General features: G+C 41.6%; 1 protein-coding gene across 17 annotated transcripts in view; it reads left to right on the top strand.

The window, feature by feature from the left end:
* Positions 1 to 27,725, top strand: part of LOC115591711 (receptor-type tyrosine-protein phosphatase F-like) — a 309,359-nt gene that overhangs the window by 23,508 nt on the left and 258,126 nt on the right. For all 17 annotated transcript variants that reach the window (XR_003985993.1, XR_003985994.1, XR_003985995.1 and 14 more), the window contains exons 2-3: positions 11,209 to 11,365; positions 24,378 to 24,523. Coding sequence is in view for 13 of the 17 variants with exons in the window: in XM_030433937.1 (XP_030289797.1) it covers positions 11,209 to 11,365; positions 24,378 to 24,523 (303 nt within the window). In the remaining 4 variants the exon portion in view is untranslated. The remainder of the gene's footprint in view (positions 1 to 11,208; positions 11,366 to 24,377; positions 24,524 to 27,725) is intronic.

The raw sequence follows: 27,725 nt of genomic DNA, 5'->3' as shown, positions 1-27,725 counted from the left end.
TCCGTTCGGAGTGGGGGGGGGTTTCGGAATGGAGGGGTTTCCCCAATAGACTTTTCGGAATAGTGGGGTCTTTGAAAAAAAGGGAAACCCCGCCATTACGATGAATTGAAGTCTATGTTCGGAACAGCGGGGTTTCGGAAAGGCGGGGTGTAACCGTGGTGCTGGAATCCCCACTTCCAGCCGCACTCGCACAACTCTGAAATAAAGTGTGGCCCATGGGTGCGATCTGCCGGGGAATGACCCCTCTGCTCGTTCGTTTTAACATAACTTGTCTTTGTGGAAGGTTAACAAGGTATGAGTGGATCGAGCACTGCTGCTCAGTTTGTTTGTTTGTTTGTTTTTTAAAGCAGAGGAGAAGACGACATGCTGACCCACAACCCAGTCGCCCTGCAGCCTTTTTGGTTATTTTTTTTTTACAGTGGGGCTATTTTATTAGATAAGGCTACCTATGTATTTTTGATTCAATAAAAACTACATGAAATTGATTGTGTATCCATCTCTTATAGCCATAGAGGGGATTATCATGACCACGGGCCTACACACGCAAACTGTGCGCACGCAAAGGCTGTTACATTATTACATTGAATGTAATAATGTCCGCAAACGTAATAAACCTCAAACACCTACTAATACTGACCGTGCGTGCAAAATCCAGCTGCTGACCCTCCGCTCCACTGTCACACAACGGATCCCCCGTCCGCGCTCCTTCTGTCTTTCCCGAAAAATAATTTCCATGAAGAAAACATCGCCTGATATTTAAATTCAAATTCCCATTGACAATACAAATCTCAGGAAATCTGGATGTATTGCTCATTTGTACACACAACACTTCTACAGGCAAGAATCAAGAATCTAAAGGTTTATTAATTCAATACATTTCAAATTCGCTTTATTGCCATGAATGCCACAACAATATTGCTAAAGCAATAAAGAACTAACGAAAAGAATACCTAGCACAGTACCGTTATACTTACTGTGTGTTTATGTGAAATAATAATACTAATAATAATAACTTTGAACATTATCAGTTAAGTTATCAATCTGTGATGTTAATAACAAAATGCAAACATTACAGACTTCTAACCATTTTTCTAAAAGTGTCTGTATTTTAATTGAGAATTTTTTTAATATAAATTACAGAAAAGGAAAAGAAAATATGATTTGTTTTACCTATTTCGGCCATAAGCGGTCATATTGACCACACATCATTTTGCGGGATTTCATTCATTGTCTCTCTTGTCTCTGACCTGGCTCTCATCTACGCTGACGTATATGACGTGTGTTTCGATAACCAATAAAGTGCTTGGAGACCGTAAAGGGCATTTAAAACAATATTTGTTCACAGAAATTATAGAATGGGGTCTGGGGGGAAGGGGTCCGTTATTGTGGTGACTTGGTAACACCGATTCTCCACGACCACCGCTGTCTTCCACTTGCACACTGTCCTCTGCCGGGCGCAGACTCAGGAGCTGTGGGGGAAACGAGATGGCAGTCACTGCACTTTTAAACCCAATACATGCACACCACTTCATTTACGTCCTAAGATCGTTGCTCACAGGATGGGGCAGAGTATCAGCTGTTCACCGTCACCTCGGGCCAACATCACTCTCATCATTGGCACCACTGCTGTCACACCGTCCTTGGGCGCCGGCCTCTTACGCTGTCATGTGGGGGGAGGGGGGGGGGGGGGGGGGGGGAGGACTTCAGTCACTGTACTTTTACACACATTCGCAATAACTTTCCACGAACAGGGGTCACTACTCACACAATGGAGGCAAAGTAGGGATGTAACATATCGGTAATACCACGATATCATGATAACAAAAGTGTCTCAATATTATTGTGAACATGTATGGTATGAAATGACGGCAAATACTGTAGATTTTGATCTCATTACATCCCTAGGGCAGAGTATAAACTCACATTTCAATTAGTCCGACAGTCAATGCCCGTCTGCTGGCGACAGCTGTCGTTCTCTTTCTCCTGCTTCTTTCCCCGTGGATCTCACACTCCTCTTCCTCTGTCTGCTCACTGCAGGTGTAACTGGGTCGGTCTGCAGGCCCCGCCCACTCTGCTGTGTTACGGTGTAGAATCAGACACTGGCAACTCTTGTCAAACCCTGGTTTAGCCCTGTATCAACAATACACCTGACATGAAAAAGGACAAGCTTAGTGTAGGTATATAAAATGGTGAAAACCAGACACAACGTTACAGGCAACACTATTTTTTTAAGCTCTCAAAACTCAGTTCTACAGGTGCTTTTCACCAGTGACATGTGTCTGAGTGGATCTGTTGTTAAACTATAATGTTAAAAGTTCACAATCATGATTTGGGTTTAAAGATCACATAGATACTGCTTACCTGATTCAGAATTGATGTGCAGTCTGATAGCTAGTCTTCCCACAATGTCATGATCCCCCAGTGGGTTTAACTGGTGACTGTGTTATCTGGTGGCCTTCTCTCGTTGTAAGACATGTTACGAATGTGTTGTGGAGATTTATTCTAAGGACTGTATGGTAAATATATATATATACATACATAGATATTATATATATAAATATTTTATTTTATTTTTTCATTCGGGAATGTTCTGTAGGATCTGCCGGACTCACAAAAAATCCTAGCCCCTACTGAACCTGTCCTGTCCAGCTCAGCCGCGCACAGCCCAGCCCTTCAGTGAAGTGTTTGAGTGTTTCTGTTTTGTTAATGTTGTTCTGTTGTGTTTTAATTAAATGTAATTGTTCTATTCATTACCTTAAGGTTTGAGGAGTCGCCGAATGTACATTTTCAATGTAAAACATTTTCAGCCGGACGAGCCGCCCCTCCCCATCCCGCTGATACCAACCCGCCAACAAAAAACCTAGGGGAAACACTGGAGGGAGGTGTAATCCTGTCTGTGCCTCCTGAAGTCCATGATGAGTTCTTTTGTGTTATGGATATTCAGGGTAAAGTTGTTTTCTGAGTGCCAGCACGACAGTTCCTCCACCTCGGTCCTGTACGCTGTCTCGTCCCCGTCACAGATGCATCAAACCACTGTGGTGTTGTCTGGGCGTCAGAGCGATAGGTCTGTAATCATTCAGGCTGTCTATGGCAGGTTTTTTGGGGATGGGGATGATGGTGGAGGCCTTCAGACATGTGGGGACGGTGGCATGTGTCAGGGAGAGGTTGAAAAGCTTAGTGAGGATCCCTGTCAGCTGATCTACACATGCTTTAATCACCGCCCCTGGGATACCGTCAGGACCAGCAGCTTTTCTGGGGTTCACTGCTCTTAGGTTCTTCCTCACCTCGTGCTCCTGGAGAGAGAGAGAGGTGGGGTGCTGGAACCAGGGGGAGGCAGTGACTGCAGGTGTGTGGTGGTGGTCTCGAGTAGTGTTGTGTCGGTCGCGAACATGAACTGATTCGTTCCTTTCTCATGTGAGCTCAGCCGCGAGCATGCCGGCCAGGAGTGGAACTGCCTCGACTCACTCACACAGAGAACTGTGAGGACGTGACTCACGTTCGCGCTGTGATTTGTTCATGATTCGCGAACCTACTGCTCACAGAGACTGTGCGTACTGTGCTGAAAGTGGCGCTGTGTCAGTCACTCACTCACTCAGGGCAGAGGAGTTGGTTCATGTTCAGTAACCGTACTGCTAAAACTAGCGCTGTGTTGCTAACATCCGTGTAGCATCATGTTAAGTGATTTTACTGTGCACAGAGGACACTTTCACCGTGTAATAATTTTAGTGCATGTATACCACTCAAAGCAGCGCTGCGTCTCCCGCGAATGATTGTGTACTATAGTCCGTGAACGTACCGTCCCTCAGTAAGTGAACGTGGACCTCAGGGCTGAATCAAGAACTGAATGACGGATCGTTTGGCTGCTTATCAGTTCAGGGAGTTGGAGAGCACTGAACGATTCGGTGAACAAATCTTTTGAACGAATCATTTTAATGAACAGATTCTAGAGATTCAGTACAGTAAAAAGAACTGCCGTTCCCATCAATAGGCAGCATTTGGTTTGGTCTTCTTCTTCTTCTGTTTAGTATAATAGCGTCTATCAAAGTTGCATTAGCGCCATCTACGAGTTGTGAATTGTGTGAAACAAAACGGCGCAGAAAAACAGTCTCAAAAAGTTCCACAGCAAAAGATGGAGATTCACAAATATATTTCCACTGAAAAATACTAAATTGATGATATACAAGTTAGATGGCAAAGATACAGATTAAAATTTACAGATACAAATCCTTTTGCCTGAGACACAGATTCAAATGTACAGATACAAATCATTTTATCTGAGACACGGATTGAAATGTGCAGATAAAAATCATTTTGGCTGACACACGGATCCAGATTTACAGATATAAATCACTCTGCATTTATTTGTGAATTGTGTTTTACGAGACACGAGTCAAGTCACATTTTACAAGTCACCTGCACCCTGCATTTATGGATTTTGTATGAAAACAGCATGGTAGAAGAGTCTCAAAAGTATCCACACAAATAGGTGGAAATTCACAAATATATTTCCACTGAAAAATACTAAGTTGATGAACAAATGATGATATACAAGTTGCAAATTAGAGGCATAGATACGGATCCAGCGTTACGGATACGAATCCCTCTGCATGTATTTGTGAATAATATTGAGACTGTTCTAACTCCATAGTTTTGGGGTATGTTCAGGCAGTGAAAGATGCGATGATTTGGGGCAAAAAAGTCGTCACTACAAAAACAATAGGGACCTCGCAGGTCGAGACCTGCTTGGGCCCTAATCAAAACATCATGTTTAGATAAGGGTAGAGAGGAACACACAGTTCAACACATATAAATATGTCTGCACACAATAATTATACATAGGATATGACACATACATAATACGCGTACCATTTGTTACTAATAGTTGGCGTGTCTGATGATTTTTGGTATATACAAGGCAGGAAGGAGACCAGGTGGACGCAAGGTGATATAATGTCAAAAACAAGGCGTTCTCTAATACTTTCATGAGCATCAGTGATTTTATCATCATTCCATGATGGCCTCATCAACTTCCCTAAACACCTTTTGCACAGAACTCAAATCACACCACTGGATAAAGAAAATGTATTTCAACCAAGTATCCTGTTTTTGAAGAGTGGAAGAGAGTGCTTTCAATTCTTTGCGGCCTATGATAACAATCAGCCTCCTCTTATCTTAACATTTACGACTGCAATCGCATATAGCTGTGGTCCTGTTGCATCGACCCACTGACAACAGAGTGAAACAGCGACCAGACATACATCCACTCTGTGTTTCATCACCCCCAAAACCTTTGTCCGCATGACTGGTGACACTCAACCTGACTCTGCCATCGTAATATTTAACAGGGTAAACATACCTATTCAAGTCCTCAAATTCTAGATTTAACCCAGGCACTGGCATAGTAACAGCAGTAGTAAGGCCTCCCGCCACATGTGTCCTTTTGGGACGGGACGAGCCGCAGATTGGTACACTAGGTCTGGTATAGGAAGAGATACCATCAACACTGCATGCCTGGTCCAAATCCCTACATCCACCATTTTCTATGACTGCAAAGGGTCCCTTGATGTTACTCAGTGGAAATTCAAGCAAAATGGACACAAATGTTTTGCTTATTTATACATAAACCAGTGAGAGGGACCATGGCAGGGGGTGTGGCCACGTGCACACGCAGGAGCATTTGCAATTTATCATGCACGCACTAACATACCTATAATTATTAATCTATTATGAGATTTTTTCAACTTTTAAACCAGGGGTTCTCAACCTTTTGCAAGCTGGGCCCCCCCAAAGCTGTCTCATTGCAGTTGCCCCCCCCCCCCCCCCCCCACACACACACAGAGACACCGTCAGGGGCCCATGAAGGAAGAAGAAGAAGAAAAACAGCTGTCCAGAATTGCTACAGGCCCTGTTTTTGTGAAAGAAATATCTAGGGGCGGGTCGGCAAGGTAACGCTGAGTGGCCTTGATGCCTGTCAGCCATGATGAGTCTCGTCACCTCTCCGCTGTGTCTGCAGCTGAGCACGCCTTCTTCCTCCCTCCGGCAGGCAGCCTGGCCCTGCTGCAGTCCTCCTCGGACAGACGCTCAAGCTCACTTTGATTTTTTCATCATCTCTCCCTCTCTTGGGGTCGACAGAGAAACGTCTAGCGGCTGCTTCTCCCGAGTTTTCCTCTGCGTATTTTACGACAGTTTGAATTGAAACAAGCACAATATGTGAATAAGGCGAAGAAGAAAAACGTGCAGTTGTCAGTGGTCACGTCTTCTTCCTTGATAAAAAAAAATAAATTAATTAGACCCGGCATTTATTTGGTTATTTATCAAAATATACACCTGCATCCGGCGGGTCCCTGCGGTTAATTAAAACCCGGCTATTATTTGGTAATATAAGTTACATTTACAGCCCGCTCTGTACGCCAGGGCGGGGACGGCGGCGGCCATGCGCATCCTGGACGCGGAGTGCTGTGTGTCTCCTCTCTGCTCTGACTGCAGGCTGGACTGCTGCGCGAGGCTACTGAGAGACTGACCGCCTGTGAGCGCTTTTGGACGGGGGAGGAACTCACAGCAGCACCCGCTGCTCGTTGAGTACAGTAACTGCAGAGTGATACGTGCTTTCAAGTCAGCGTCTCCAAACACCACAAAAGTCTCCAATAACACCAGTAAAAGTCACTAGATTTGTCGGTAGTCGCTTTTGACAAAAAAAAAAAAAAAGCCGCCAGAAGGATGAGTTGTTTGTGTGTCATAATAGTCCAACTTCTTGCATTTCGACATGGGGGGAATTTTCGTGAATTTTTTTTTTTCAGATTTTTTTTTTTCTTCTCCCAACCTGTAGCCTACTCGGGAGAGTGTCGGACAACCCCACCGGTTAAGAACCACTGTTTTAAACACATAGTGACATACACATGAACACTCCTATCTGGGGCAGTGACCAAATGTTCTATAAACATAGAACTCATGGCCATGTTATTTTTAGGCCGTTTCTGCATTTCCAGCAATGGACATATCAGCATTCACACTGCTTTTTCTCTCCTCATCTTGTTAATCACTGGCATGCAGGTTCTCCTGGTTGAATAGGAAAGTTACTGTATTTCCAAATTTAGGGTGACCCAGAATGTGCAGGCCATTCTGTCACCCAGTACTTCAAATACAGTAGTTAATGGCTAATAGCTCTCCATGGTCCTCAAAGTGTGACGCTATACCCTGTTACCAAGCAGGGAACCTGCACGGTCCCTATTGGGGCAGGGGGTCAAAGTCAGAATAGGGCAGTAGGTGCGCACGCACAGCAAATTTATTTTCAGGCCTTAATAACACAATATGTAGATTAATTAATGTAAAATGAATAAACAAAGAACTTGTAGAAAGCTAACTACTTAGCTGTGTATCTTGTGTAGCTGTGAGTGATATGCAATTGCCATTTCTTTTGTTTCACCAAACTATTGTCAACATGAGTTATTCACATTATCGTAATACTGAGGTTTGGAAGACATGCAATTCAGCTGCAATTCTTAAAAAGCAATGAAACACTGGTTTATTATTAGGCTATTTATTGGATTGTGAACTAGAAATACAGGCTACACATCTACAAATGTGACAAAACCAAGAAATGACTACTGTGACTGCTAGTAGGAACAACAATGTTTACAACAGCAAAGTCACAGTGAACTCAATATCTGGAAGAAGCTGAAGGTTTGTGGCAGATAAACAGCCGACACAGACAGCTGTCAGATTAGATTATTCTTAACTCTCATTAATAAACAGTTAGCTTAACAAGCACAAATGTACGCTTTTCTGAAATATGACTCATATTTAACCACATTGAATAAGTGGAAGGCGACTTGTTAGCCCCACAAGCAAGTTGTGTTAATGGTTTTTATGTTAAAGTCGCTCCACTGTCACATCTCATCTCATACGTGCATGGTGAAGTTCTTAATGAGGCAGGCTTCTCTCTCTCTTTCTCTCTCTCTCTCTCTCTCTCTCTCTCTCTATCATGTGAGTTTTAATGCAGGCTTCTCTCTCTCTCTCTCTCTCTCTCTCTCTCTCTCTCTCTCTCTATCTATCTATCTGTGAGAGACAGAGCGGAGCAGCAGACAGAGAAGTGGCTTTAGAATCAACACACACACACAACACCATATTACAAGGAAATGCATACGTTAGATAACCGTGGCATTTTTATACCGCCATGGTTATTTATTTATTTATTAATTCAAAACAAACACATAAAGGCACTTTTTAATACAAGGAAAAAAGGGGAGGGGCTCAACACCCCTTGGGCCTTATGTGTGGCTGGCCTGCCTGGCCCTATAATCAAGGAAAGTACATTTTAGCTTATAACTAGGGGTGGTGAAAAAAATCGATTATTGATTAATCGCGATTATAATATTGACGATTATGATTCGATTATTAAATTTCCAAAAATCTATAAAAAAAAAATATATATATATATATATATATATATATTTTTTTTAAATAGTAATACAAACTGGAGTCCTCCTCTTACTGGCTTCCGCTACATGGTCCACAGTCTGGAGCCAAGATATGTTATTCCATCCCGGAGCTTTTTCACACTTAAAATGATTCCAAATCTTTACAAGGACACAAAGCTTTCCGTGCAAGTGTCCCTCAACTCTGCTCACAGGGTAGCAATAACCTGCGATGCCTGGACATCCAGAGCTGCAGTCTCATATGTGACCATTACAGCTCATTATGTCAGCAGTTAATGGAAGCTAATGTCCTACGTACTTCAGACGAAAGCTATGGATGATAGCCACACAAGCGCAAATATGTGTGAGTTTCTCAAAGCAATGGCAGACGAGTGGGGAATAGAGAAACACGCCCTGGTTCTCGTCACCAACAATGCTTCTAACATGAGTCCGGCTGCTGAGCTTGGCAACTTTCTTTTAACAGTGAAACACTACATCTAAAACAAATTAAAAAATAATAATTTTGATATTACAGTTACACTATACAATATTGAAGGTGCTGTGAGGTGTTACTCCCGAGATAAGTAAAATAATTCAGCAGCTGACTGATGTTAAATGGAAGATTAATAATCGTTAATAATTGGAAATCGAATCGATAATCGTTAATAATCAAAAATCGATTTGTAATCGAATCGAGACTTCAATAATCTGAATCGAATCGAATCGGGAAATTGGGCCAATTAACCACCCCTACTTATAACTCCCATATATTTTATCGCACATTCAAAAACCTTTTATCCACACATTCCCTGAATTGTGCTGAATCTTGTGATATAGGATCTCTGGTAATGGTGGACAAAAAAAAGGGCTGGCAGAAATGCCTACCCCTTTTTTTCTTTATTTGTGAAATGTTGCAAACCTACTTTTTCAAACTCCTAGGCAATATCACTGATTGGCACGAAAATTTGCACACAGCATCTGTGGACTCTTCTGTCAAAAAGTTGTCAAAACAATTGTGATATTCCAAACAACACTCAAGTTATTAAATAAAAACTTCCTGTAGATTTTGCTCAAAACTGGAAGTGTTGCATATCTCCACACTGGTTTGTCCGAATGACATGAAACTCAGGTTACTACTTCCCCATCCACCCCTAAGGCTCTGTGCAAAATTCTGGGCAATGACCACTAGGTGGGGCTCTTTCACTTGAAGTATTTCATATCTCCACATCGGTTCCTCGGATTAACATGTTACTTGGTATAGTTATTGCCAGTGCCCTCCTGAGGATAGCTGACGAAGGTGTTCGTCAGCCAAATCCCTAAATTGAGCTGAGTTTTGTGATGTAGGCCACCCCCACATTTGTTAATTGGTTAATTTCCATGCGCAAAATCGCAGAAAATGAAAAACTAACTTTTTTGTCACAAGAGGAAGTGTTGCATCTCTTGACCAAATACCATCCAATGACCACAACACATTTGCTTATTGTGTTCCATGGCACAATGAAGGTTTCTGTAAAATTGTGTGCAAATTGGTCAATTGATGGAGCTTTTATTGCTAAATGAAGAAAGAGGCTTCACTTCCTTCACTTTTGATTGTACATTCAGGCTTTCTCCACCAGAGGTCAGTGCTGCCTTTCTAATGGATATAAACCTCTGTTTAAGAGTCTGTAGGGTCACACAGTGTAGTTCCTCCCAATATTTTGTTCTTTATGTAGATTACAGGGAGTTCTTCTGATTTCAGCGTACATTGTTTTATACCTGCAGGAGAAGGACACCAAATTATAAAGGAACAACCTCCTCAACAGAAGGTGTTGCATGAACAAGCCATGACAGCAGCATGCCCCGATGCGCGTGGACTGCAAGGGCCCGTTCATCGGCTGCTTGCAGCTTTAATTAGGGTGACGATTGTAGTGACAATTTTTTTGTCGTAAATGTTAGCATTTTTCACTGCCTGAACATACCCCAAAACTCACCAAACTTGGAATATACATCACACCTACCGAAAAATGTCCTAATCTGTTGTCGTCCTCAATTCCACCACTAGGTGGTGCTATAATCAAGGAAAGTGTGTTTTGGCTTATAACTCACATATACTTTGTCGCACATTTGAAAACCTTATATCCACACATTCGCTGAATTGGGCTGAATCACCTTTTTTTGTAAATTCGCAAATTGTGGCAAACCTACTTTTTCAAACTCCTCCCTTTCATCGATTTGCACCAAACTTTGCACACAGCTTGAGGTACACACATTCTCACCACACATTCTTCCTTTATAAGTACCAATAAATGTGTTTTAAAGGCGAGACTCTTTGATCCCATGTCAACTTCCAAACTGTGGATTAAATATGTATAACCTTGTACAATTCAGCAGCACTTTACTCGTAGATGCTTAAATGATTCATTTTGGATGAAACTCTTTAATTTGAATGGGTGATCAACATTCAAATTAAAGAGTTTTGTCCAAAATTAAACATTATCTACCTCATGAACAAAGGATTTATTGCAGGGCTGTTGTGTTAGACTACGTTATTACCAAAGAAGCTGGCAACTGTTGATGTTTTCACACCACAGATGAGATGAGTGTTGTGTTTGTTGAAGAACAACAGTCAGTAATAATATTTAGCTTTTCTAAAAACAAAAGATATCCATGTATCAATTAATTTAGATTCCATAGCTAATATGTCAACCCTAACAGATGACACTACACTGAAACACAGATATTACGTCACATAACTACAAACCATAAGCCACACACAACCTCTATCATCAACAACAGTTCTCTTGTCTCCTTGCAGATGTCCCTCTCCCCAATGAGCAGCAGTGTCAGCACCAGAGGAGAGTGTACCAGCAGTCAGACCATGGACCTTAGATTCACACGATTGTTACCTCTCACCAGGGGACCTCTTTATCTGCTGCTGCTAGCCAGTCTGGTGCTATCTTCTCACACAGAGAGTGAGTACTACATGACACAAGATCTGACCACATGTGAGCACTTTGTTTTACAGGTGAGAATTATTAGCTACTAGTCTGCAGAGAGGGCTGTAAAAAGGGACTTTGTTATGTAACTGATAAAATGTACTGCCATTATAGGTATATATTGAAAAACACTTTTCTTCTAGACATTGTTGCATCAATTTTCACATTAACTATTTTACTGATAACATTTTGTAACCTTTACCTTCTACTGCTTTGATGTGTTAGTATGAGTCTTCGGAGAGTATTCGTACAAGGGGTTAGCTGATTTGTTTTTTCAGGTCCGATACCAGTTATTAGTTATCAGTGATGGGAATAACGGTGTTACTTTTTTTCAATAACAGATAATCGAACTAATTACTATTTCCATCGTTACAACGCCGTTACCGACTATTAAATGTGGTGCGTTACAAACTGAAGCTGATCATTGAAGCTGTTGTCATCCGACTCTGCTCTCAGCCACCGGAGAGAGGAGGGAGGGGCAAGACAACTGCACAAGTGATGATGATTGGCTAAAGTAGAGTAAGAGTTTGTAAGCCAATCAGAGGCAGTGTTCAGTTTACACACAAACCACACACGCACGCAGCAGCCTCACACACACAAACTAGCAGAGGTGAGCTGCAGCAATGCCGAGTCCGGAGGGAAAGTTAATGTTTTCAAAGTGGAAGTACAGACACTACTTTAATCTACTTGAGTCAAAAGGCAAGACTGTACATGTGAAGTATTTATTATGTCCCAGAGCGAAGTGTTTGTCCACGTCCGTTGTAAGCAACATCGTTGTTGACACTGTTGATGATGACAGCGGGCCAGGTGTGGCTAACATGAGCTCCGCTAACAAAGAAGGACACAGAGCTGTCCGAGCAGCTACAGCTGGATTTTTCTGCTCCAGCTTCACAAAAACTTGACACAGACTGAACTGAATGCAATGATAGGCAGGTATGTTGTTGAGAACATGCTCCTGTTATCAACGGTTGATTTGGACCAAGGAGAACAGGTGCCGGTCCGTCATGCAGAAAGACATTTTTAAATACATTGATGACGAGTACGCTAAAATGAATGCCTAGCTCAAAAGGGAGAAGAAAAAAAGTAAAGCAGTAGAAACTTTCCCTGGTAACTTGTTACTTTTATGGTGGAGTAATTCAGTTACTAACTAGCTACTTCTCCCGAAGTTTTTGGGAGAAGTAACTAGTAACTATATAACTAATTACTTTTTAAAAGTAATGTGTCCAACACTGTTAGTTATCAAGGAGCCCTATAACAGATATTTGGATTTGATTGGTGCCTTAAGCAATTATTCTATTAAAAAGCGGAACGTTCATAGTTAAAAAATGCATTTCAGAATAATATACTGCTGGATTACAATTACTAATGCATTAATCTGTTCATCACCTTAATTTACAACAGGTTACGGGAGGGCTCATATTAATTTCTTTTATATTGCTGGAAAACCTAACTATAACAGCACATACATTTATTACTTGAATCTTTATTTTATATGAATCTGAATTTGCAAAACAGCTGAACAGCTGCTGCTGAACAGGATTGTTACAAACTCAGTTTTGTTGTGTTATTTTTATACAATGAATGTAAAGTGTCAAGTCTTTTCTAGCTATAGTAGATCTAAAGTAGCCCACTGCTTTAATAAATAAGTCTTATCAGCAACAGACAAAATAAAATGGCAAAATGCCATATACTGTCGCTACTAATAAGCCAGGCCGATAATCAGGTCAAAGAATCGGAAAAGATGGCAAATGGGATTGTTGGCACTTAAGACAGGCACCTAACTAGAATATTATATTGTGGAACAAATTATATGGAAAGCTTAAAAAAAGACCAAAAACATCACACTTGATGTTAATCAGAGTATCTCACCTGGAGTCCCATTAAGGGAAAACAGATGATCACAATCTTGTTTCACTGATTAATTGCCACTCAGTAGTCCCATTAATATGAAACATCCACAAGACCTTCCTCAGTCAGTTTCCTTTACATTTGAAAGCACACTCTAAGGGCGCCATTTAGCTCAGTTGGTAGGGCGGGTGTCCCATGTGCAAGGGCTTTGTCCTCGCTGCAGCGGCCCCCAGTTCGAGTCCTGGCCTTGGGCCCTTTGCCGCATGTCACTCCCCCTCTCTCTCATCCTGTTTCCTATCTATCTCTAGCTGTTCTATCAATAAAGCTGATAAAAGACCAAAGAAATATTTTTTAAAAAAGCACAGCAGCATTAACACTCCAGACACTGCTCACGTTGTAAGCCTGCTTTATCATACTAATAAAGTGTTCATTGTTATTTTCAAATTGTATGAGCTATTTTAAGTGCAATGAGAACCAAATTGAGAGTCAAAGTGAAACCAGAGCTTCTGGGTTCTGTTCCAAAAGTAAAACTCATGAAATTCAAAGTCACAAACATTCCAGCTCTGTTAAACATAATCTTACTCATAAGTATGTCATGAAGTTAACACCATTTATCTAGACAGGAGAAGTACATTTTTTAAAATGATACAATGGCAATATTAATTCATTTAGTTTTAAGCAACCCTTAACAAACACCATTCCTAATAAAACTGTCATGAGTTAAATGTGACTATGTTTATATTATTATTATTATTATTATTATTATTATTATTATTATTATTATTATTATTGTTATTATCATTATTTTTATATTTATTATTGTTATTGATAGTAATGTTGTTGTTATTTTTAAGTTTTACTTATATTTTCATGCATAAATTATATAACAAATATCTGTACTTTCAACTCCTAACAGAGATTTTACTTGAGTTTTAATGTATGTGAGGGGAAATTTGTGTAATTGCATGCCACCTTCTTAGCCTCATAAACAAGCCTGCCAACTGTCTACTACATGTCAGGATGTGGTTATTATAGACACAGATTCAATATTTAACTGTCATGTATCATCATAGTAACAGAGTTACATACATTAGCAGCTGTAAACACTGGTTAGCAAAAATGTCTTTCAAGTGACAGAGCAACTTACCCCTCTATTTACTTATTGACTTTATTTGGTTTCAGTTAATTGTTGTGTACTACCACTGAATGCACTTCAGTTCCAGGATTTTGAGTCTGGGTTTCCTTTTGTAATGTTGCCTGTCTACCAAAACGCATCACTGCTGCTGCTTCAGTGTAACATAAAGCACAGTTATTGTGCGTTAGTCAAAGCTCAATTCATCTTTGGTTCAATAAATGCCATTTTATATTAACTTGGAATCAGAATCAGCTTTATTGGCCAAGTATGTCTACACAGACAAGATATTTGACTTGGTTAAATGTGCTCTCACTATACAGGGAATAGGTTTTAAAAGATAAGTCTAAAAAGATAATACATTTGTTAAAAATTAATTTGGATTTATTTATTCTGCAATTGCAAGGAGTGCAGAATTTTCTGGGACGACCTACCTTTGTGAACAAGTTTTTTCTGTAATGAGCATTTGTAAAACAAAGCTGTGCTAAAGGCTTACAAACAAGCATTTAATCGTTCCCACTTAAAGTCACATTCTCGCCAAAAAGCAACCAAGGCTTTATTTGCAACTGAATATGAGTCAAATCTTCGTGTAAAATCATATTTACGACAAAAGAGGCATTTTTAAGATTTATTGTAGTTTCGTTTTTGGGCAAGCTAATTTTTCAATGAGGTGCACGGGCACTTTTAAGCTAGCATCAAAATTGCTATTTTTAAAACACTAAGAAAGCACAGAGTAGTGTTGCACGGTACACTGATACTAGAAAGGTACCGTGGTACCCAGCCGTTAAGAACAATACTTTTTCACGTTTTATTAGTATCGGTACTTTATGAACTCTGCGACAGCGAGGCAGCTTGTCTGTGTGCAGCTTCTCTCTGCTTCCTCACTGCCTTCAGACACAGTGGGCGTGGTTTCATAGAGACAGACAGTCACAGAGCAGAGCGAGACAGACGTATTGTCTCTCTTGGTCATTACAGATTTAAAGCATCGTTTACAGACCGGCTTTGTGGTGTCCGTGGGCTTGCCCTTACTGTCGGCAACATAAGCGAAATATATCCATATTTCGCTCCGTGCGTCTGCTTTTTCAACAAGCCTAGGACGGTCGGCAGGAACACTCATGCCACTTTCAGCTGACAGACATGTGGACTTGTTCAAAGAGTTCAAAGAGCTGCAGGTTAGCGATAGGTAACATAACGTTAAATATCCCCCGGATGTAAGTTAAGTGAACTTTTTTTGCCATCAGAGTTGCACGAGGCAGTCAGGGGTAAAGCTAACTGTTTAACAGTCCGATGTGGTTCCACACATCTCTGTATGCAAACACAACGTTCACACTGGTAACATAAACTTTACCAGAACATGCGCTGGTGTTAACAAGTATGCTGATCAACAACACCACTTAATTATCTATTTTAAGTCAATCAGTACCAGTAATTTAATCATAGCATGTACATTTTTGTCAATTATCAAATATATATTGTAATTTATATTATTATAAAATGCTCTGATTAGAGCACAGACCTCCACCAGGTCTGGGTCATTTGTGTTGTACTTTAGTGCAGTAATGTAGTTTGCAGGCTAATAATACAGGGTTTGAACTTCATCAACATGAAATGCAAATTGCAAGTTTCCCCTTTGTGGGATGAATAAAGTATTATTTTATGAATTGCCAGATTTACAGTTAATGTCATTTATGTTCATTATTTTTATGCTGAATAAAATTGTAGTTAATGTGCTGTTAATTTTTTTTCTACTACAAGCACTGATCTTTCAATGGAAAATCAGGTTATTTAATAATCTCTGAGAGCAAACAAGACAAATGACCATAACAGGAAGACACTTGTCTTCTTGGATACAGAAGGTTTAAAGCTCAGCAGCTTTTACAAATACATATTTTTTTTATTTTGACTTTTGAAGTGTTTTAATTAGTAAAAAGAAATAAATCATTTTACATTCCACATTCTGTCATCTAATATTTTATTCCATTACTTTTGATGATGTTCTAGTTTTCCGCCGTGGTATTGTTTCAGTATCGGTGTCAAGATATTTTAGGCAGATATCGTACCAAAGTCATAATTTTGGTATCGTGACAATACTAGCACAGAGTTTACTAAAAAGGAGGTTTTTGGACAACTCATGTTAGCATTTGCTGTCGATCCCTGAGTGCGACCTAACAGGAAGGCTTGAGGGGCGGCCCACCATTACTCTCCTATCTGTTAGGTCGCACTCGGAGATCGACACTTTTTGTCTGCCATGATGGCGACGTGCCGGAGATCCAGCTCCTACGGTGAGTAGCTCAAAAACCTTCTTTATAGTAAATTCTGCGTACACAAACAATGTTCTCAATGCTCGTGTTCATGTGTAGAGAGCCAGGTGATACTACGAGCAAAGTTTAATGTTGTGTCGAGACTTCTTAATGTTTTAAAAACAACTAGTGCATTGCCCGTAGGAAGCATGTATTTCTATAGAAAAGTGGGAGGTTAAGTAGCTTTTTCATGGATGGCCAAATGAGGCTGTGTTTGAAGGTGGGACGTCAGGGGTATAATTGGCTGTTTTTGACTACTTTTGATTATACCATTATATGTCACTTTAAAAACTATTTACCTTGCCTTACTTGGTGTAATTATTTTTAGTACAACCTCACATGTGTGACTGTACAGTTATTTTTTCATTTTAAGGTACTATATTAACACTATGGACCTAAAATCACAAAATAACATAAAATCAGAGTAGAAAAAGTTAGTTTTTTTACTGTGAAAACCACAAATATGTTTAATGGACCAATTGCATTAGTTATAATGCAAATATAAATTGTTGTCTGCTAAATTGGTGCATAAGTTTTTGAAATTTACAAAGCTATGTGTAACTATTTACATTTAAATGCAGGCAATGCCTCAGGCTCAGGGCTCAGCTCATTCCTGCCTGTTCCACATTCAGCCGTCTCCTCCTTGGTTTGCCTCACAACACGACTCCACTACTCACTAAACACACTACACCAAACACTACATAACACACTAACTATACACTCCAAACACGCTATATGTCACAAACGAACATCCACAGACTCCGATCCCAGTTTGTTGACCGCGCGTCTCCGGATCTCCTCAGACCCGAACAGACTCAGTCTGGACTTGTTTAATCTCATTATAATCCACAACAGTCAGTTTAGATGAACAGAACAGAACAGAATGGGACTGAACCACGGGCAAAATCCCGGTCCAGCTCGCGCCGCTGCAAGTATAAATCCGCTTGTGACAAAAGCACATTTTTACTGTTTCTTCCTGCACCAGACACAAAGCAAACGTAACGGCAATGTTCGCGAAAAGGCGTGTTGGACATTATTTACCCTAAATCCGGTTTTGGACGTGCCAATGCGTCCGCTCCGTTGACTCGGGCAGTGGGCCGTGTAGCTAGCGCTAGCTAGCGGCTAGCGCTAGCTACACACAAACATCCACAGATTCCGATCCCACTTTGTTGTCCGCGCGTCTCCGGATCTCCTCAGACCCGAACAGATTTGGACTTGTTTAATCTCATTAATCCACAACAGTCAGTTTAGATGCACAGAACGGAACCGAACCGCCGGCAAAATCCCGGTCCAGCTCGCGCCGCTGCAGGTATAAATCCGCTTGTTTTTTAAGGTATGTCGTGGGCTTGAGCTCTGCAGTGATTGGCTCTGGTGCGCACGTGGCCACGGTGTGCAGTGGTTGGCTCTGGTGCCCACGTGACTGTGGTGGCTCCGGTGGACAATGCTTGCAGAATTTGTAAAGCATTTACGAAATAATTTATTCACGCTATCATTGCAGTCCAAGCAAATGCTTATTGCACACCACTGAACCACACGGCAGCCATGTTGAAAGTCTCAGGTCAGTCTGATCCTGATCCGCAGAGATATTTGAGGAACACACACACACACACACACACACACACACACACACACAGACAGACAGACAGAGATTTGTTGTATTATAGATAGATGATTTTGATGCTAGTGTAAAAGTGCCCCCCCACCCCATTGAAAATTAGCTTGCCCGAAAACGAAACTACAGTAAATCTTAAAAGTGCCTCTTTTGTCGTAAATATGCTTTTACACGAAGATTTGACTCATATTCAATCACAAATTAAGCCTTGGTTGATTTTTTTTTTTTAAAGATTGTATGGTGTGGTGTGTACGTTCATGTGGTCAGGATTACTACACAGATGTGGAATTGAATGTAAATTGAACATAATTTCGAGCTCTTGTTGTTTTGATCAGGAAGTTAAATATTATATTGTTCAGTTCCAGATACCTGTGACTAGATGTTTTGTGCCTTTGTAGATACACTGGCCCTCATTTATCAATCTTGCGTGAAAACGGGTGCAGATCTGAGCGCAGAATTGGTCGTACGACAGGACACACGTGTGATTTATGAAACATTTGTATCTGATCAATCTCAGCGTACGAATGATCTGGTCTTGATAAATGCGGCGACTGAATTCGATCGCCATTAACATGTTACGCCCTTAAATATTCCTGGTTCGGAGGCCTCGCCGACTGAGGTCAAACATGGAGAGAGGAAACACTGGCAAGATAACAAACTTTTCCGAGATGGAGATCGGCATCCTGACATCTGAGTTGGAGCAAAACAAAGATGTGCTTTTTGGCAGTCTGAAAATGGAATTAAAGGAGCTCATAAAAACGCTGTATGGAAGAGAATAACGGAGGCAGTCAACAGCGTTGCCAGAGGAACGGACTCCGGCTGAGGTGACACAGACCCACTCGTGTCAGAGCCAGAGCAGAATGGTAACTAACAACCCCCTTTTGCTTGCATTGTAAATCTATGCTAGCTAGCTAACAGTTTGGGGTGATTAACATACTGATACATTATGTTTATACCAGGGATCTCAAACTGATCCAGTAAAGGGTCGCTGTGGCTGCAGGTTTTCATTCCAACCAAACAAGAACACACCTGACTAGACTTATTCAATCAACTGAATTCTCTTTGCACAGTTGATTTGTTGGATCAGGGTCAGTTGATTGAGTCAGGTGTGTTCTTGCTTGGTTGGAATGAAAACCTGCAGCAACAAAACCCTTCACTGGATCAGTTTGAGACCACTGGTTTATACTGACATATAAACTGCTGATCGCCACATATGGCTTTATTTTAATTTTAAAGGCATTGTTCTTATTTAAAGTGTTTGGTAGATTGTTGTAATAATTTATTATTATTATTATTACTATTATTATTATTATTATTATTATTATTATTATTATTATTATTCTTGCCTCTTTCTTAAAACATTATTAATGGCATGGCAGCCGTCGATCCAGTCAGAACTGCAGACACAGTTGATGGAGGATGTGGTGGACAGAGACTGGACCCCCAAACACCCTGAGTACCGACCCAGATGATGTCCCACTGACACCATCCAGCCCAGCAGCACTGCAGGGACTCCTGCTCAGCCTGTTACTGTACATACTCTGTAACTGTTTTAATATTGTTTTTAATCATAATTGTTTTTGTTAATAGTGAATAATAACCTGTGAATAGTTATTTATGTTGTAATTTTGTAAATAGCTGTAAATGTTAAGACCTAATAATAAAAGAAAAAATTCAATCCCTTGTTGTCCCTGAAAGTAGCACTTGATGCCATTTGTACTTAAGTTGTAAATACTGAATGGAATAGACACTGTGTAATAGAACAACATTTTCTTTCATGAATTATATAAAATGAACAATTATGAACAAATAATTTAAAAATAACTCATAAATTTACTAAATAACAACAGAAATAATGTAAGGAATGTCCTCTGGAGCAGAGAAGAGCCTCTCCATACTCTCTGCAGCCTCATGTCCTTTTTCATCCTCCCTCCTCCTCTTCATCCTTGGCCTTGGCTGGCTCTCCTCCTCCTCATCGTCGTCATCCTCCTCCTCCTGGTCACTTGGCCCTGGTGTGTCCTCAGAGATGGAGTCAGTTAGAACAGGGAAGGCTTCTATCCTAACACCTCATCCATGAGGACAAACAAGGACCCAGCAGCAGCGCTGGGCCTCCCACTGACCCTCTCCTGTCCCTTGATATTAGCAATCCTAAGGCAGTGAAAATCAGTCACCTCAGCAATTTTCAGCAAATGATGCATTTACTTGCATGGGTAGAACAAATATAATTTAGTTTCCACATCATCATTCAAACCTGCCGCTACTTTGTACTTGTCCTTTAAATGGTCCCACTTGTTTCTGGCCTGCTGGTCTCAACCTTCCTCTGCAGGCCCATTGTTTCCAGAACTGTTTTGAACACAGAGAGAAGCAAGAGAAAAGGTAAACACGAGATAACATTAACACAGGGATGCAAAGATTTGTGACATCAGGACAGACACATGGGCTATTTATTATTCATTATTTATTCATTATTGCCATACTTCCATCCAGCTGCTGCGGTATGTTTCGCCCTGTGAATAACTCTTCGTTCTGACCCCGGACAATGAAGAAGCTCTCTATTGCTCCCTAAAACACAATGAAATGTAAAAAATGTTTTGTGTTACGTCAACAGACAAAAGGGTTCTATCCATCCATCCATCCATTTATCCGGGGCCGGGTTGCGAGGGCAGCTGCCTGAGCAGGGACACCCAGACTTCCCTCTCTCCGGACACTTCCTCCAGCTCTTCCGGGAGGATCCCAAGGCGTTCCCAGGCCAGCTGAGTGACATAGTCACGCCAACGTGTCCTGGGTCTTCCTCGGGGTCTCCTCCCGGCGGGACATGCCAGGAGCAACTCCCGAGGGAGGCGACCTGGGGGCATCCGAAACAGATGCCCGAGCCACCTCAGCTGGCTCCTCTCAATGTGGAGGAGCAGCGGATCTACTCCGAGCTCCTCCTGGGTGACATTGCTGCTCACCCTATCTCTAAGGGAGCGCCCTGCCACCCTGTGGAGGAAACTCATTTCAGCCGCTTGTATCCAGGATCTTATTCTTTCGGTCATGACCCACAGTTCATGGCCATAGGTGAGGGTAGGACATAGATTGACCGGTAAATCGAGAGCTTCGCCTTTCGACTCAGCTCGACTAGTTCGACTAACGGCCGAATTCTCCTCTCCAGTACCCTGGAATAGACTTTCCCAGGGAGGCTGAGGAGTGTGTTCCTCCGATAGTTGGAACGCATCCTCCGGTCCCCGTTTTTGAATAGGGGGACCACCACCCCGGTCTGCCTGTCTAGAGGCACTGTCCCCGACTGCCACGCGATGCTGCTGAGACGTGTCAACCAAGACAGCCCCACAACATCCAGAGACTTGAAGTACTCAGGGGTGGATCTCATCCACCCCTGGTGCTTTGCCACTGAGGAGCTTCTGGACTACCTCAGTGGCTTCAGCTTGGGTGATTAATGGGTCAATCTCTGAGTCCCCAGCCTCTGCTTCCTCTATGGAAGGCGTGTCAGTGGGATGGAGGAGATCCTCAAAGTATTTCTTCCCCCGCTCAACAATGTCCCCAGTCGAGGTCAACACCTCCCTACCTCCACTGTAAACAGTGTTTGTGGAGGACTGCTTCCCCTTCCTGAGGCGCTAGATGGGGTGCCAGAATTTCTTCAAGGCTGACCGGTAGTCCTCCTCCATGGCCTCCCCAAACTTTTCCCAGACCCGGGTTTCTGCTTCTGTGACTGCCCGTGCTGCCGCATGCTTGGCCTACCAGTACCCGTCAGCTTCCTCAGGAGTCCCCCGGGCCAACCAGGCTCGATAAGACTCCTTCTTCAGCTTGACAGCATCCCTTACTTCCGGGGTCCACCACCGGGTTCGGGGATTGCCGCCACGACAGGCATCAGAGACCTTACGGCCACAGCTCCGGACAGCCGCATCAACAATGGAAGTGGAGGACATGGTCCATTCGGAATCAATGTCCCTAGCCTCCCTCAGGATCTGGTCAAAGCTCTCCCGGAGGTGGGAGTTAAAGATCTCCCTGACAGAGGGTTCCACCAGACGTTCCCAGCAGACCCTCACAATACGTTTGGGTCTGCCAGGTCTGTCCAGCTTCCTCCCCTGCCAGCATATCCGACTCACCACCAGGTGGTGATCAGTTGACAGCTCAGCCACTCTCTTCACCTGAGTGTCCAAGACGTACAGCCGGAGGTCAGCTGACACGACCGCAAAGTCGATCATTGACCTCGGGCCTAGGGTGTCCTGTTGCCATAGTGCACATATGGACACCCTTATGCTTCAACATTGTGTTTGTTATGGACAAACTGTGACTAGCAAAGAAGTCCAGTAACAAAACACCACTCGGGTTCAGATCGGGGAGGCCGTTCCTCCCAATCACACCCCTCCAGGTAACACTGTCGCTGCTAATACAGGGTTCTAATACAGCAAAAAAAAATATATAATTAACATGAGGATAATCCTAAATTTAACTCTTTATTCAATTAAAATGTTTAACTAGACTTTAAAGCTTTACAGTCTGGAAATAAAGCAGGGATCACAGCCTGATCTGAATCTGTTAATCCTGGTCCATTTATGTGTATGAGGTAAAAATAGTCTATAACATCTCAACAGTCACAATAAAATGTAAGATATAAGTCTCAATGTCTAACGTTTGAAAGTGAAGGCTTTTAAGGCTTTACTTACAAATGCATCAAGCTGAGCATTACTAACGTATTTTAACTGAAATGTTGATGTTGTAATATGCCTTGAAGTTTAACATTTCTGGCGTTGGATGTTCAAATGAGTAAAAACCGAGTATAAACCCAATACTTACATGTAAATGCGAGATCTGCTCCACTTGAGGTCGCCATAATTTATTTATTTCTTCTCTTCGGGCGTGCGATTAATCCTAGGATATGTGAGGCTACCAAGTTGAGTAGCGGTGCAGCCTCCAAAAACAGGTAAAAGCAGGGCGCATTTTGAGGACCTTGGTGCGGCGTCGTGATGTAATTGCACTTCAAATGCACACTCCGAAAGGTGCAGATCCTGAATTGGAAAACAGAGAGAAAAGGCAGACGGAGAGAGAAAACAACCAGTTGGGCACAACAGTATCCCCACAGACCCAAACATAACAAACATGTTGTAAGAACGTGTAAAATCTTAGCCCCTCTAATGTTTTTTAATGCATGTCTGTGTGTGGATCTTACATTTTTATTTACTTTGTGAATGTTCTTTTAACAATTAAAAGAATATAGATATTTTTGTTATGAAAACACCTTTCCACCCAATATTGAACTGAAACCTGGAATTAGTCGGAATTAAATTCAAATGATACCCAACCCTAGGCCCACATAGAATTTGTGTGGGTTTGCCCCTGCCCGCAGTAAACACTCACTTTCCCACATTGGGCCCACACAGGCATATTTGCTGGGTAACTGTAAGTTATTTTATCATAGAAAATGATGTCAAATTCAAGTTAGTTTGAAACACTCTTTGATTATACATCGCTGTGGTGTGGTTAATTCTGGTCTGATAAATTTTCAGCCCAACAATTATTGTGCTTTTCTAATAAAAAAAACTGTAAATGCACTTCCTTCCATACAAAATATTTGTCTAGAGATCAGCTGAGAAAAGTCACGTGTAAATCTGTGCTATCAGATTCATAATACATACCCACTGATTTAGCAAACTTGCCCTTGGAGTTTCAGTCCGTCTCCACAGATTTGTAAAACGTGCATACTAATAAATCCATGTACCTGGCTGGACTTGGTTCTGAGCCAACGCTCTGGCTCGCATGGCTCCATCACAGTTTCAATGTCCACTGGAAACATTTCAGAAGCGAGGGTCTTCAGCATGATCATGTTTTACAAGTTCATTTGGATGTGGTAACACATGCTTTGTGGATGTTATACTGTAAATAACCTGTGTTTTTTAAACTGGCATGCAAGTCATCCTAGAGTGTTATGGTTCCTGTGCACACCCACAGCGAATGTGGGCATCACTGTTGATTATTAGTTTCTTTCTGTCAATTCACATCTGCCTGCCACCAATAATAAGACAGGTTCTGATACTAATTATCTTTTTCTCTCACCTCTCTTTCTTTCCCTGCCTTGGTCTTGCTATCTCTCTCCCTTAGGCATGCCCAGCTTCATCATGTCCCCTGACGATCAGACAGGGATTTCAGGTGGAGTGGCATCATTTGTATGCCAAGTGGTGGGTGAGCCAAAACCTCGAATCACCTGGATGAAAAAGGGGAAGAAAGTCAGCTCTCAGCGCTTTGAGGTACGAGTCTTTAGCAGGCCACAAAGTTTTCTGTCTGATGTGTTAAAATGTGGGGAACCTTTCTTATACCTTCACTGCTCATTAGTTCTCTGCTTTTGTGTGCAACAAAAAAGGAGGGAGACAGAGCAGACTTGTAACGTAATTTTATACTCAGTTACAGTGTGTAAACATAACTTCTCTGACAAATGTGTGTAAGGCTGAGCTTCCATAGTTACGCTGATGATACACAACTGTACATTGCCGTGTCTCCTGATGACACAGAGCACTTTTTAACTGCATTGTAGACATCAAGTCATGGATGGCAGTGAATTTCCTACAGCTCAACCAGGACAAAACTGAGGTTTTAGTTATAGGTCCTGAAGGCCAGAGAGAGAAACTTTTTCCAAAACTACAAGATCTTAAAAAAACACAATCAGTAAAAAATCTGGGTGTGATTTTTGATTCTGAGCTGAATTTTATTCCACATATTAGAAATATGACGAAAATAGGTTTTTATCATCTTAAGAACATAGCCAGAGTCCGCCTGTTTCTCTCCCAGGCCAGTACGGAGGTGCTAATGCGTGCTTTTATCTCCTGTCGCTTAGATTATTGTAATGCCCTGCTCTCTGGTCTTCCCAAAAAGTGTACTCTAAATCTCCAATTATTACAAAATTCAGCCGCACGCGTGCTGACGAGGACCAGAGGGCGGGAGCACATTACACCAGTTTTAGAGTCACTGCATTGGCTCCCCGTCCGCTTCAGGATCGATTTTAAGGTTCTTTTACTGGTTTTTAAATGTCTTAACGGCCTTGCGCCCTCCTACTAATCTGACCTGCTTTTACCATATCAACCCTCGCGGACCCTGAGGTCCTCCGGCTCTGGCCTTTTATCCATACCAAAACCAAGAACTAAAACCCACGGTGAGGCGGCATTTAGCCACTATGGCCCCCGCTTGTGGAACAGCCTGCCGGAGAACCTCAGGTCTGCAGAGACTGTTGATATTTTTAAGGGAAGGTTAAAGACACACCTTTTTAATCAGGCTTTTAACTAATACTTTAAATTCTTATTCCATTCTTATGTGGTTCTATCGTATTTTATGTTGTTGCTTCTATCTGGTTTTTTAAAAACGATTTTAATTTTATTAAATTTTTAATTAAATAATAAAATTAATTAAATTTTATTTTTATTTATCTTCGGTATTATTTTATTTATTATCTTACGTATTTTATCCTTTTAACTGTTCACTCCATTTACTTATCTTTTGTCAGGGTTTTTATCTTATCTTATGTTTTTAGTTTTTAAGGTTAAACTCCAGAGTTTCCTCAGGGGGGTCCTCCACACTGGGAGCTGTGTCTGGGATGCTGCTGGGGGTGCTGTCCTTGAGTCCCTTTGGCCCAGCCAGTCGTTGTCTGTCAGGGTCGGGGGGCCTGGGCACTGGTGCCCCCCGTGGCACAGCCTGTGACTCCTCCCAGTGTGGACGGCCCCAAAGGTGGCGTTTCCTCAATCGTCAGTGTCTTGCCATGTCTCCTTATTGCCAGTAGTAAGAGTGTGCAGGTGTGTGTGTGTGTGTCTGTGTGTATACGTGTGTGTGTGTGTGTGTGTATGTGTATGTATGTGCGCGTGTATATAGTATGGAAGGTGGGAGGGAGGGGCTTTCTTTATTATTGTTCTATCTTTCTTGTGTAAAGCACTTTGTGCTACATGTCCATGTATGAAAAGTGCTCTATAAATAAAAATTGATTTGATTTGATTTGAATCTGGGGCTGTATTTACTAATTAACACCATGCTCAAAAAACTACAAAGCAGCTTCCCTCCATTTAGTGCTAGTTTAAAGAGCATTTAAATGCTAAACACATGCTTGAGGCTCAACATCAGAGTTCAGTGTCCAGTGTTCAATGTCTGTTCAGGTTATCAGAACAATTATAAATTGCTGTACCTGAGCCAGAGGTCAGCTCAGGATAGGCTGTCAGCTTTATACAAGGTACCAGATATAAGGTAGATTTATTTGTCATTTTTTAATCAATGGCAGTGGATACTTTTGCCAGGTGGCAGCAGGAGGAAACAGACTGTGTCTGGGATGGGTTTTGCCTCAGTATCCCTTGTGCTCTGTGCATACATCTCAGTTCACAGATGTCACTGATGCTCTATTGTAATTTTATGGGATAACCTGCTGTAATGCCTTCTTGTCCTGTTTGCGAAGTTTTCAGGGAGGATGCTTTCTATTCTCTGTTTTACAATCCTCTGTAAAGGTTGACCAGAAGGATCAATCTGAACCTCCTGCCAATAAGACTACGATGGATAATTTCCTTGACAACATAGATATACCTCACATAGATCCTCATATTAAAGATGAGTTGGAAAAACCTATAAAGTTGAAAGAATGAATTTCTTGTCTTAAATTAATACAAAATAACAAAGCTCCAGGGCCGGATGGATAAAAAGTTCTCCCACCAACTTGCTCCTTTGTTATTAGACGTGTTTAATGATTCACTGAAGCGGGGCTCTCTGCCTCCAACTTTAAAAGAGGCTTCAATCTCGCTCATTCCTAAAATAGACAAGAACTTAGCTAAATGTTGCAGCTGGAGACCGATAAGTTTATTAAATTCAGATATAAAACTTTTAGCCAAAGTACTACCATGCCATTTGGACCCTTGTTTATCAGACATAATATCTGTAGATCAAACAGGGTTTGTTAGAGGTCGTCAGCTATCATCTAACATTAGAAGACTTTTAAATATTGTGCTATCTCCAAACACGTCCCAAGTTGCTGAAATGGTCGTATCTTTAGATGTGGAGAAAGCCTTCGATCGGGTCGAATGGGATTACTTGTTTTCTGTTTTGGGGAAATTTGGCTTTGGGTCTAAATTCATTTCTTGGATACAACTTCTGCTTGTGTGACAACTAACTTTCAAAGGTCTGAATATTTCCCTCTATCAAGAGGGACCCGCCAAGGTTGCCCAATGTCTCCCTTGCTTTTTGCCATTGCATTGGAGCCTCTTTCCATTGCTCTCAAATCTTCTTCACATTTCACTGGTATTTTTAGAGCTGGACTGGAACATCGAGTGTCTCTTAATACTGATGACCTGTTGCTATATGTCACGGACCCGGTTAGCTGTGCAGATAATATTTTACAAATCTTGACAACTTTTCGGATCATTCTCAGGTTATAAATTAAACACCAGTAAAAGTCAGTGTTTGCCAGTAAAGCCAAACAGATCCCCA

The sequence above is a fragment of the Sparus aurata genome, chromosome 11, assembly GCF_900880675.1.
Source record: "Sparus aurata chromosome 11, fSpaAur1.1, whole genome shotgun sequence".
Taxonomy (NCBI): Eukaryota; Metazoa; Chordata; class Actinopteri; order Spariformes; family Sparidae; genus Sparus; species Sparus aurata.
This window is presented reverse-complemented; position numbering and strand designations above follow the sequence as displayed.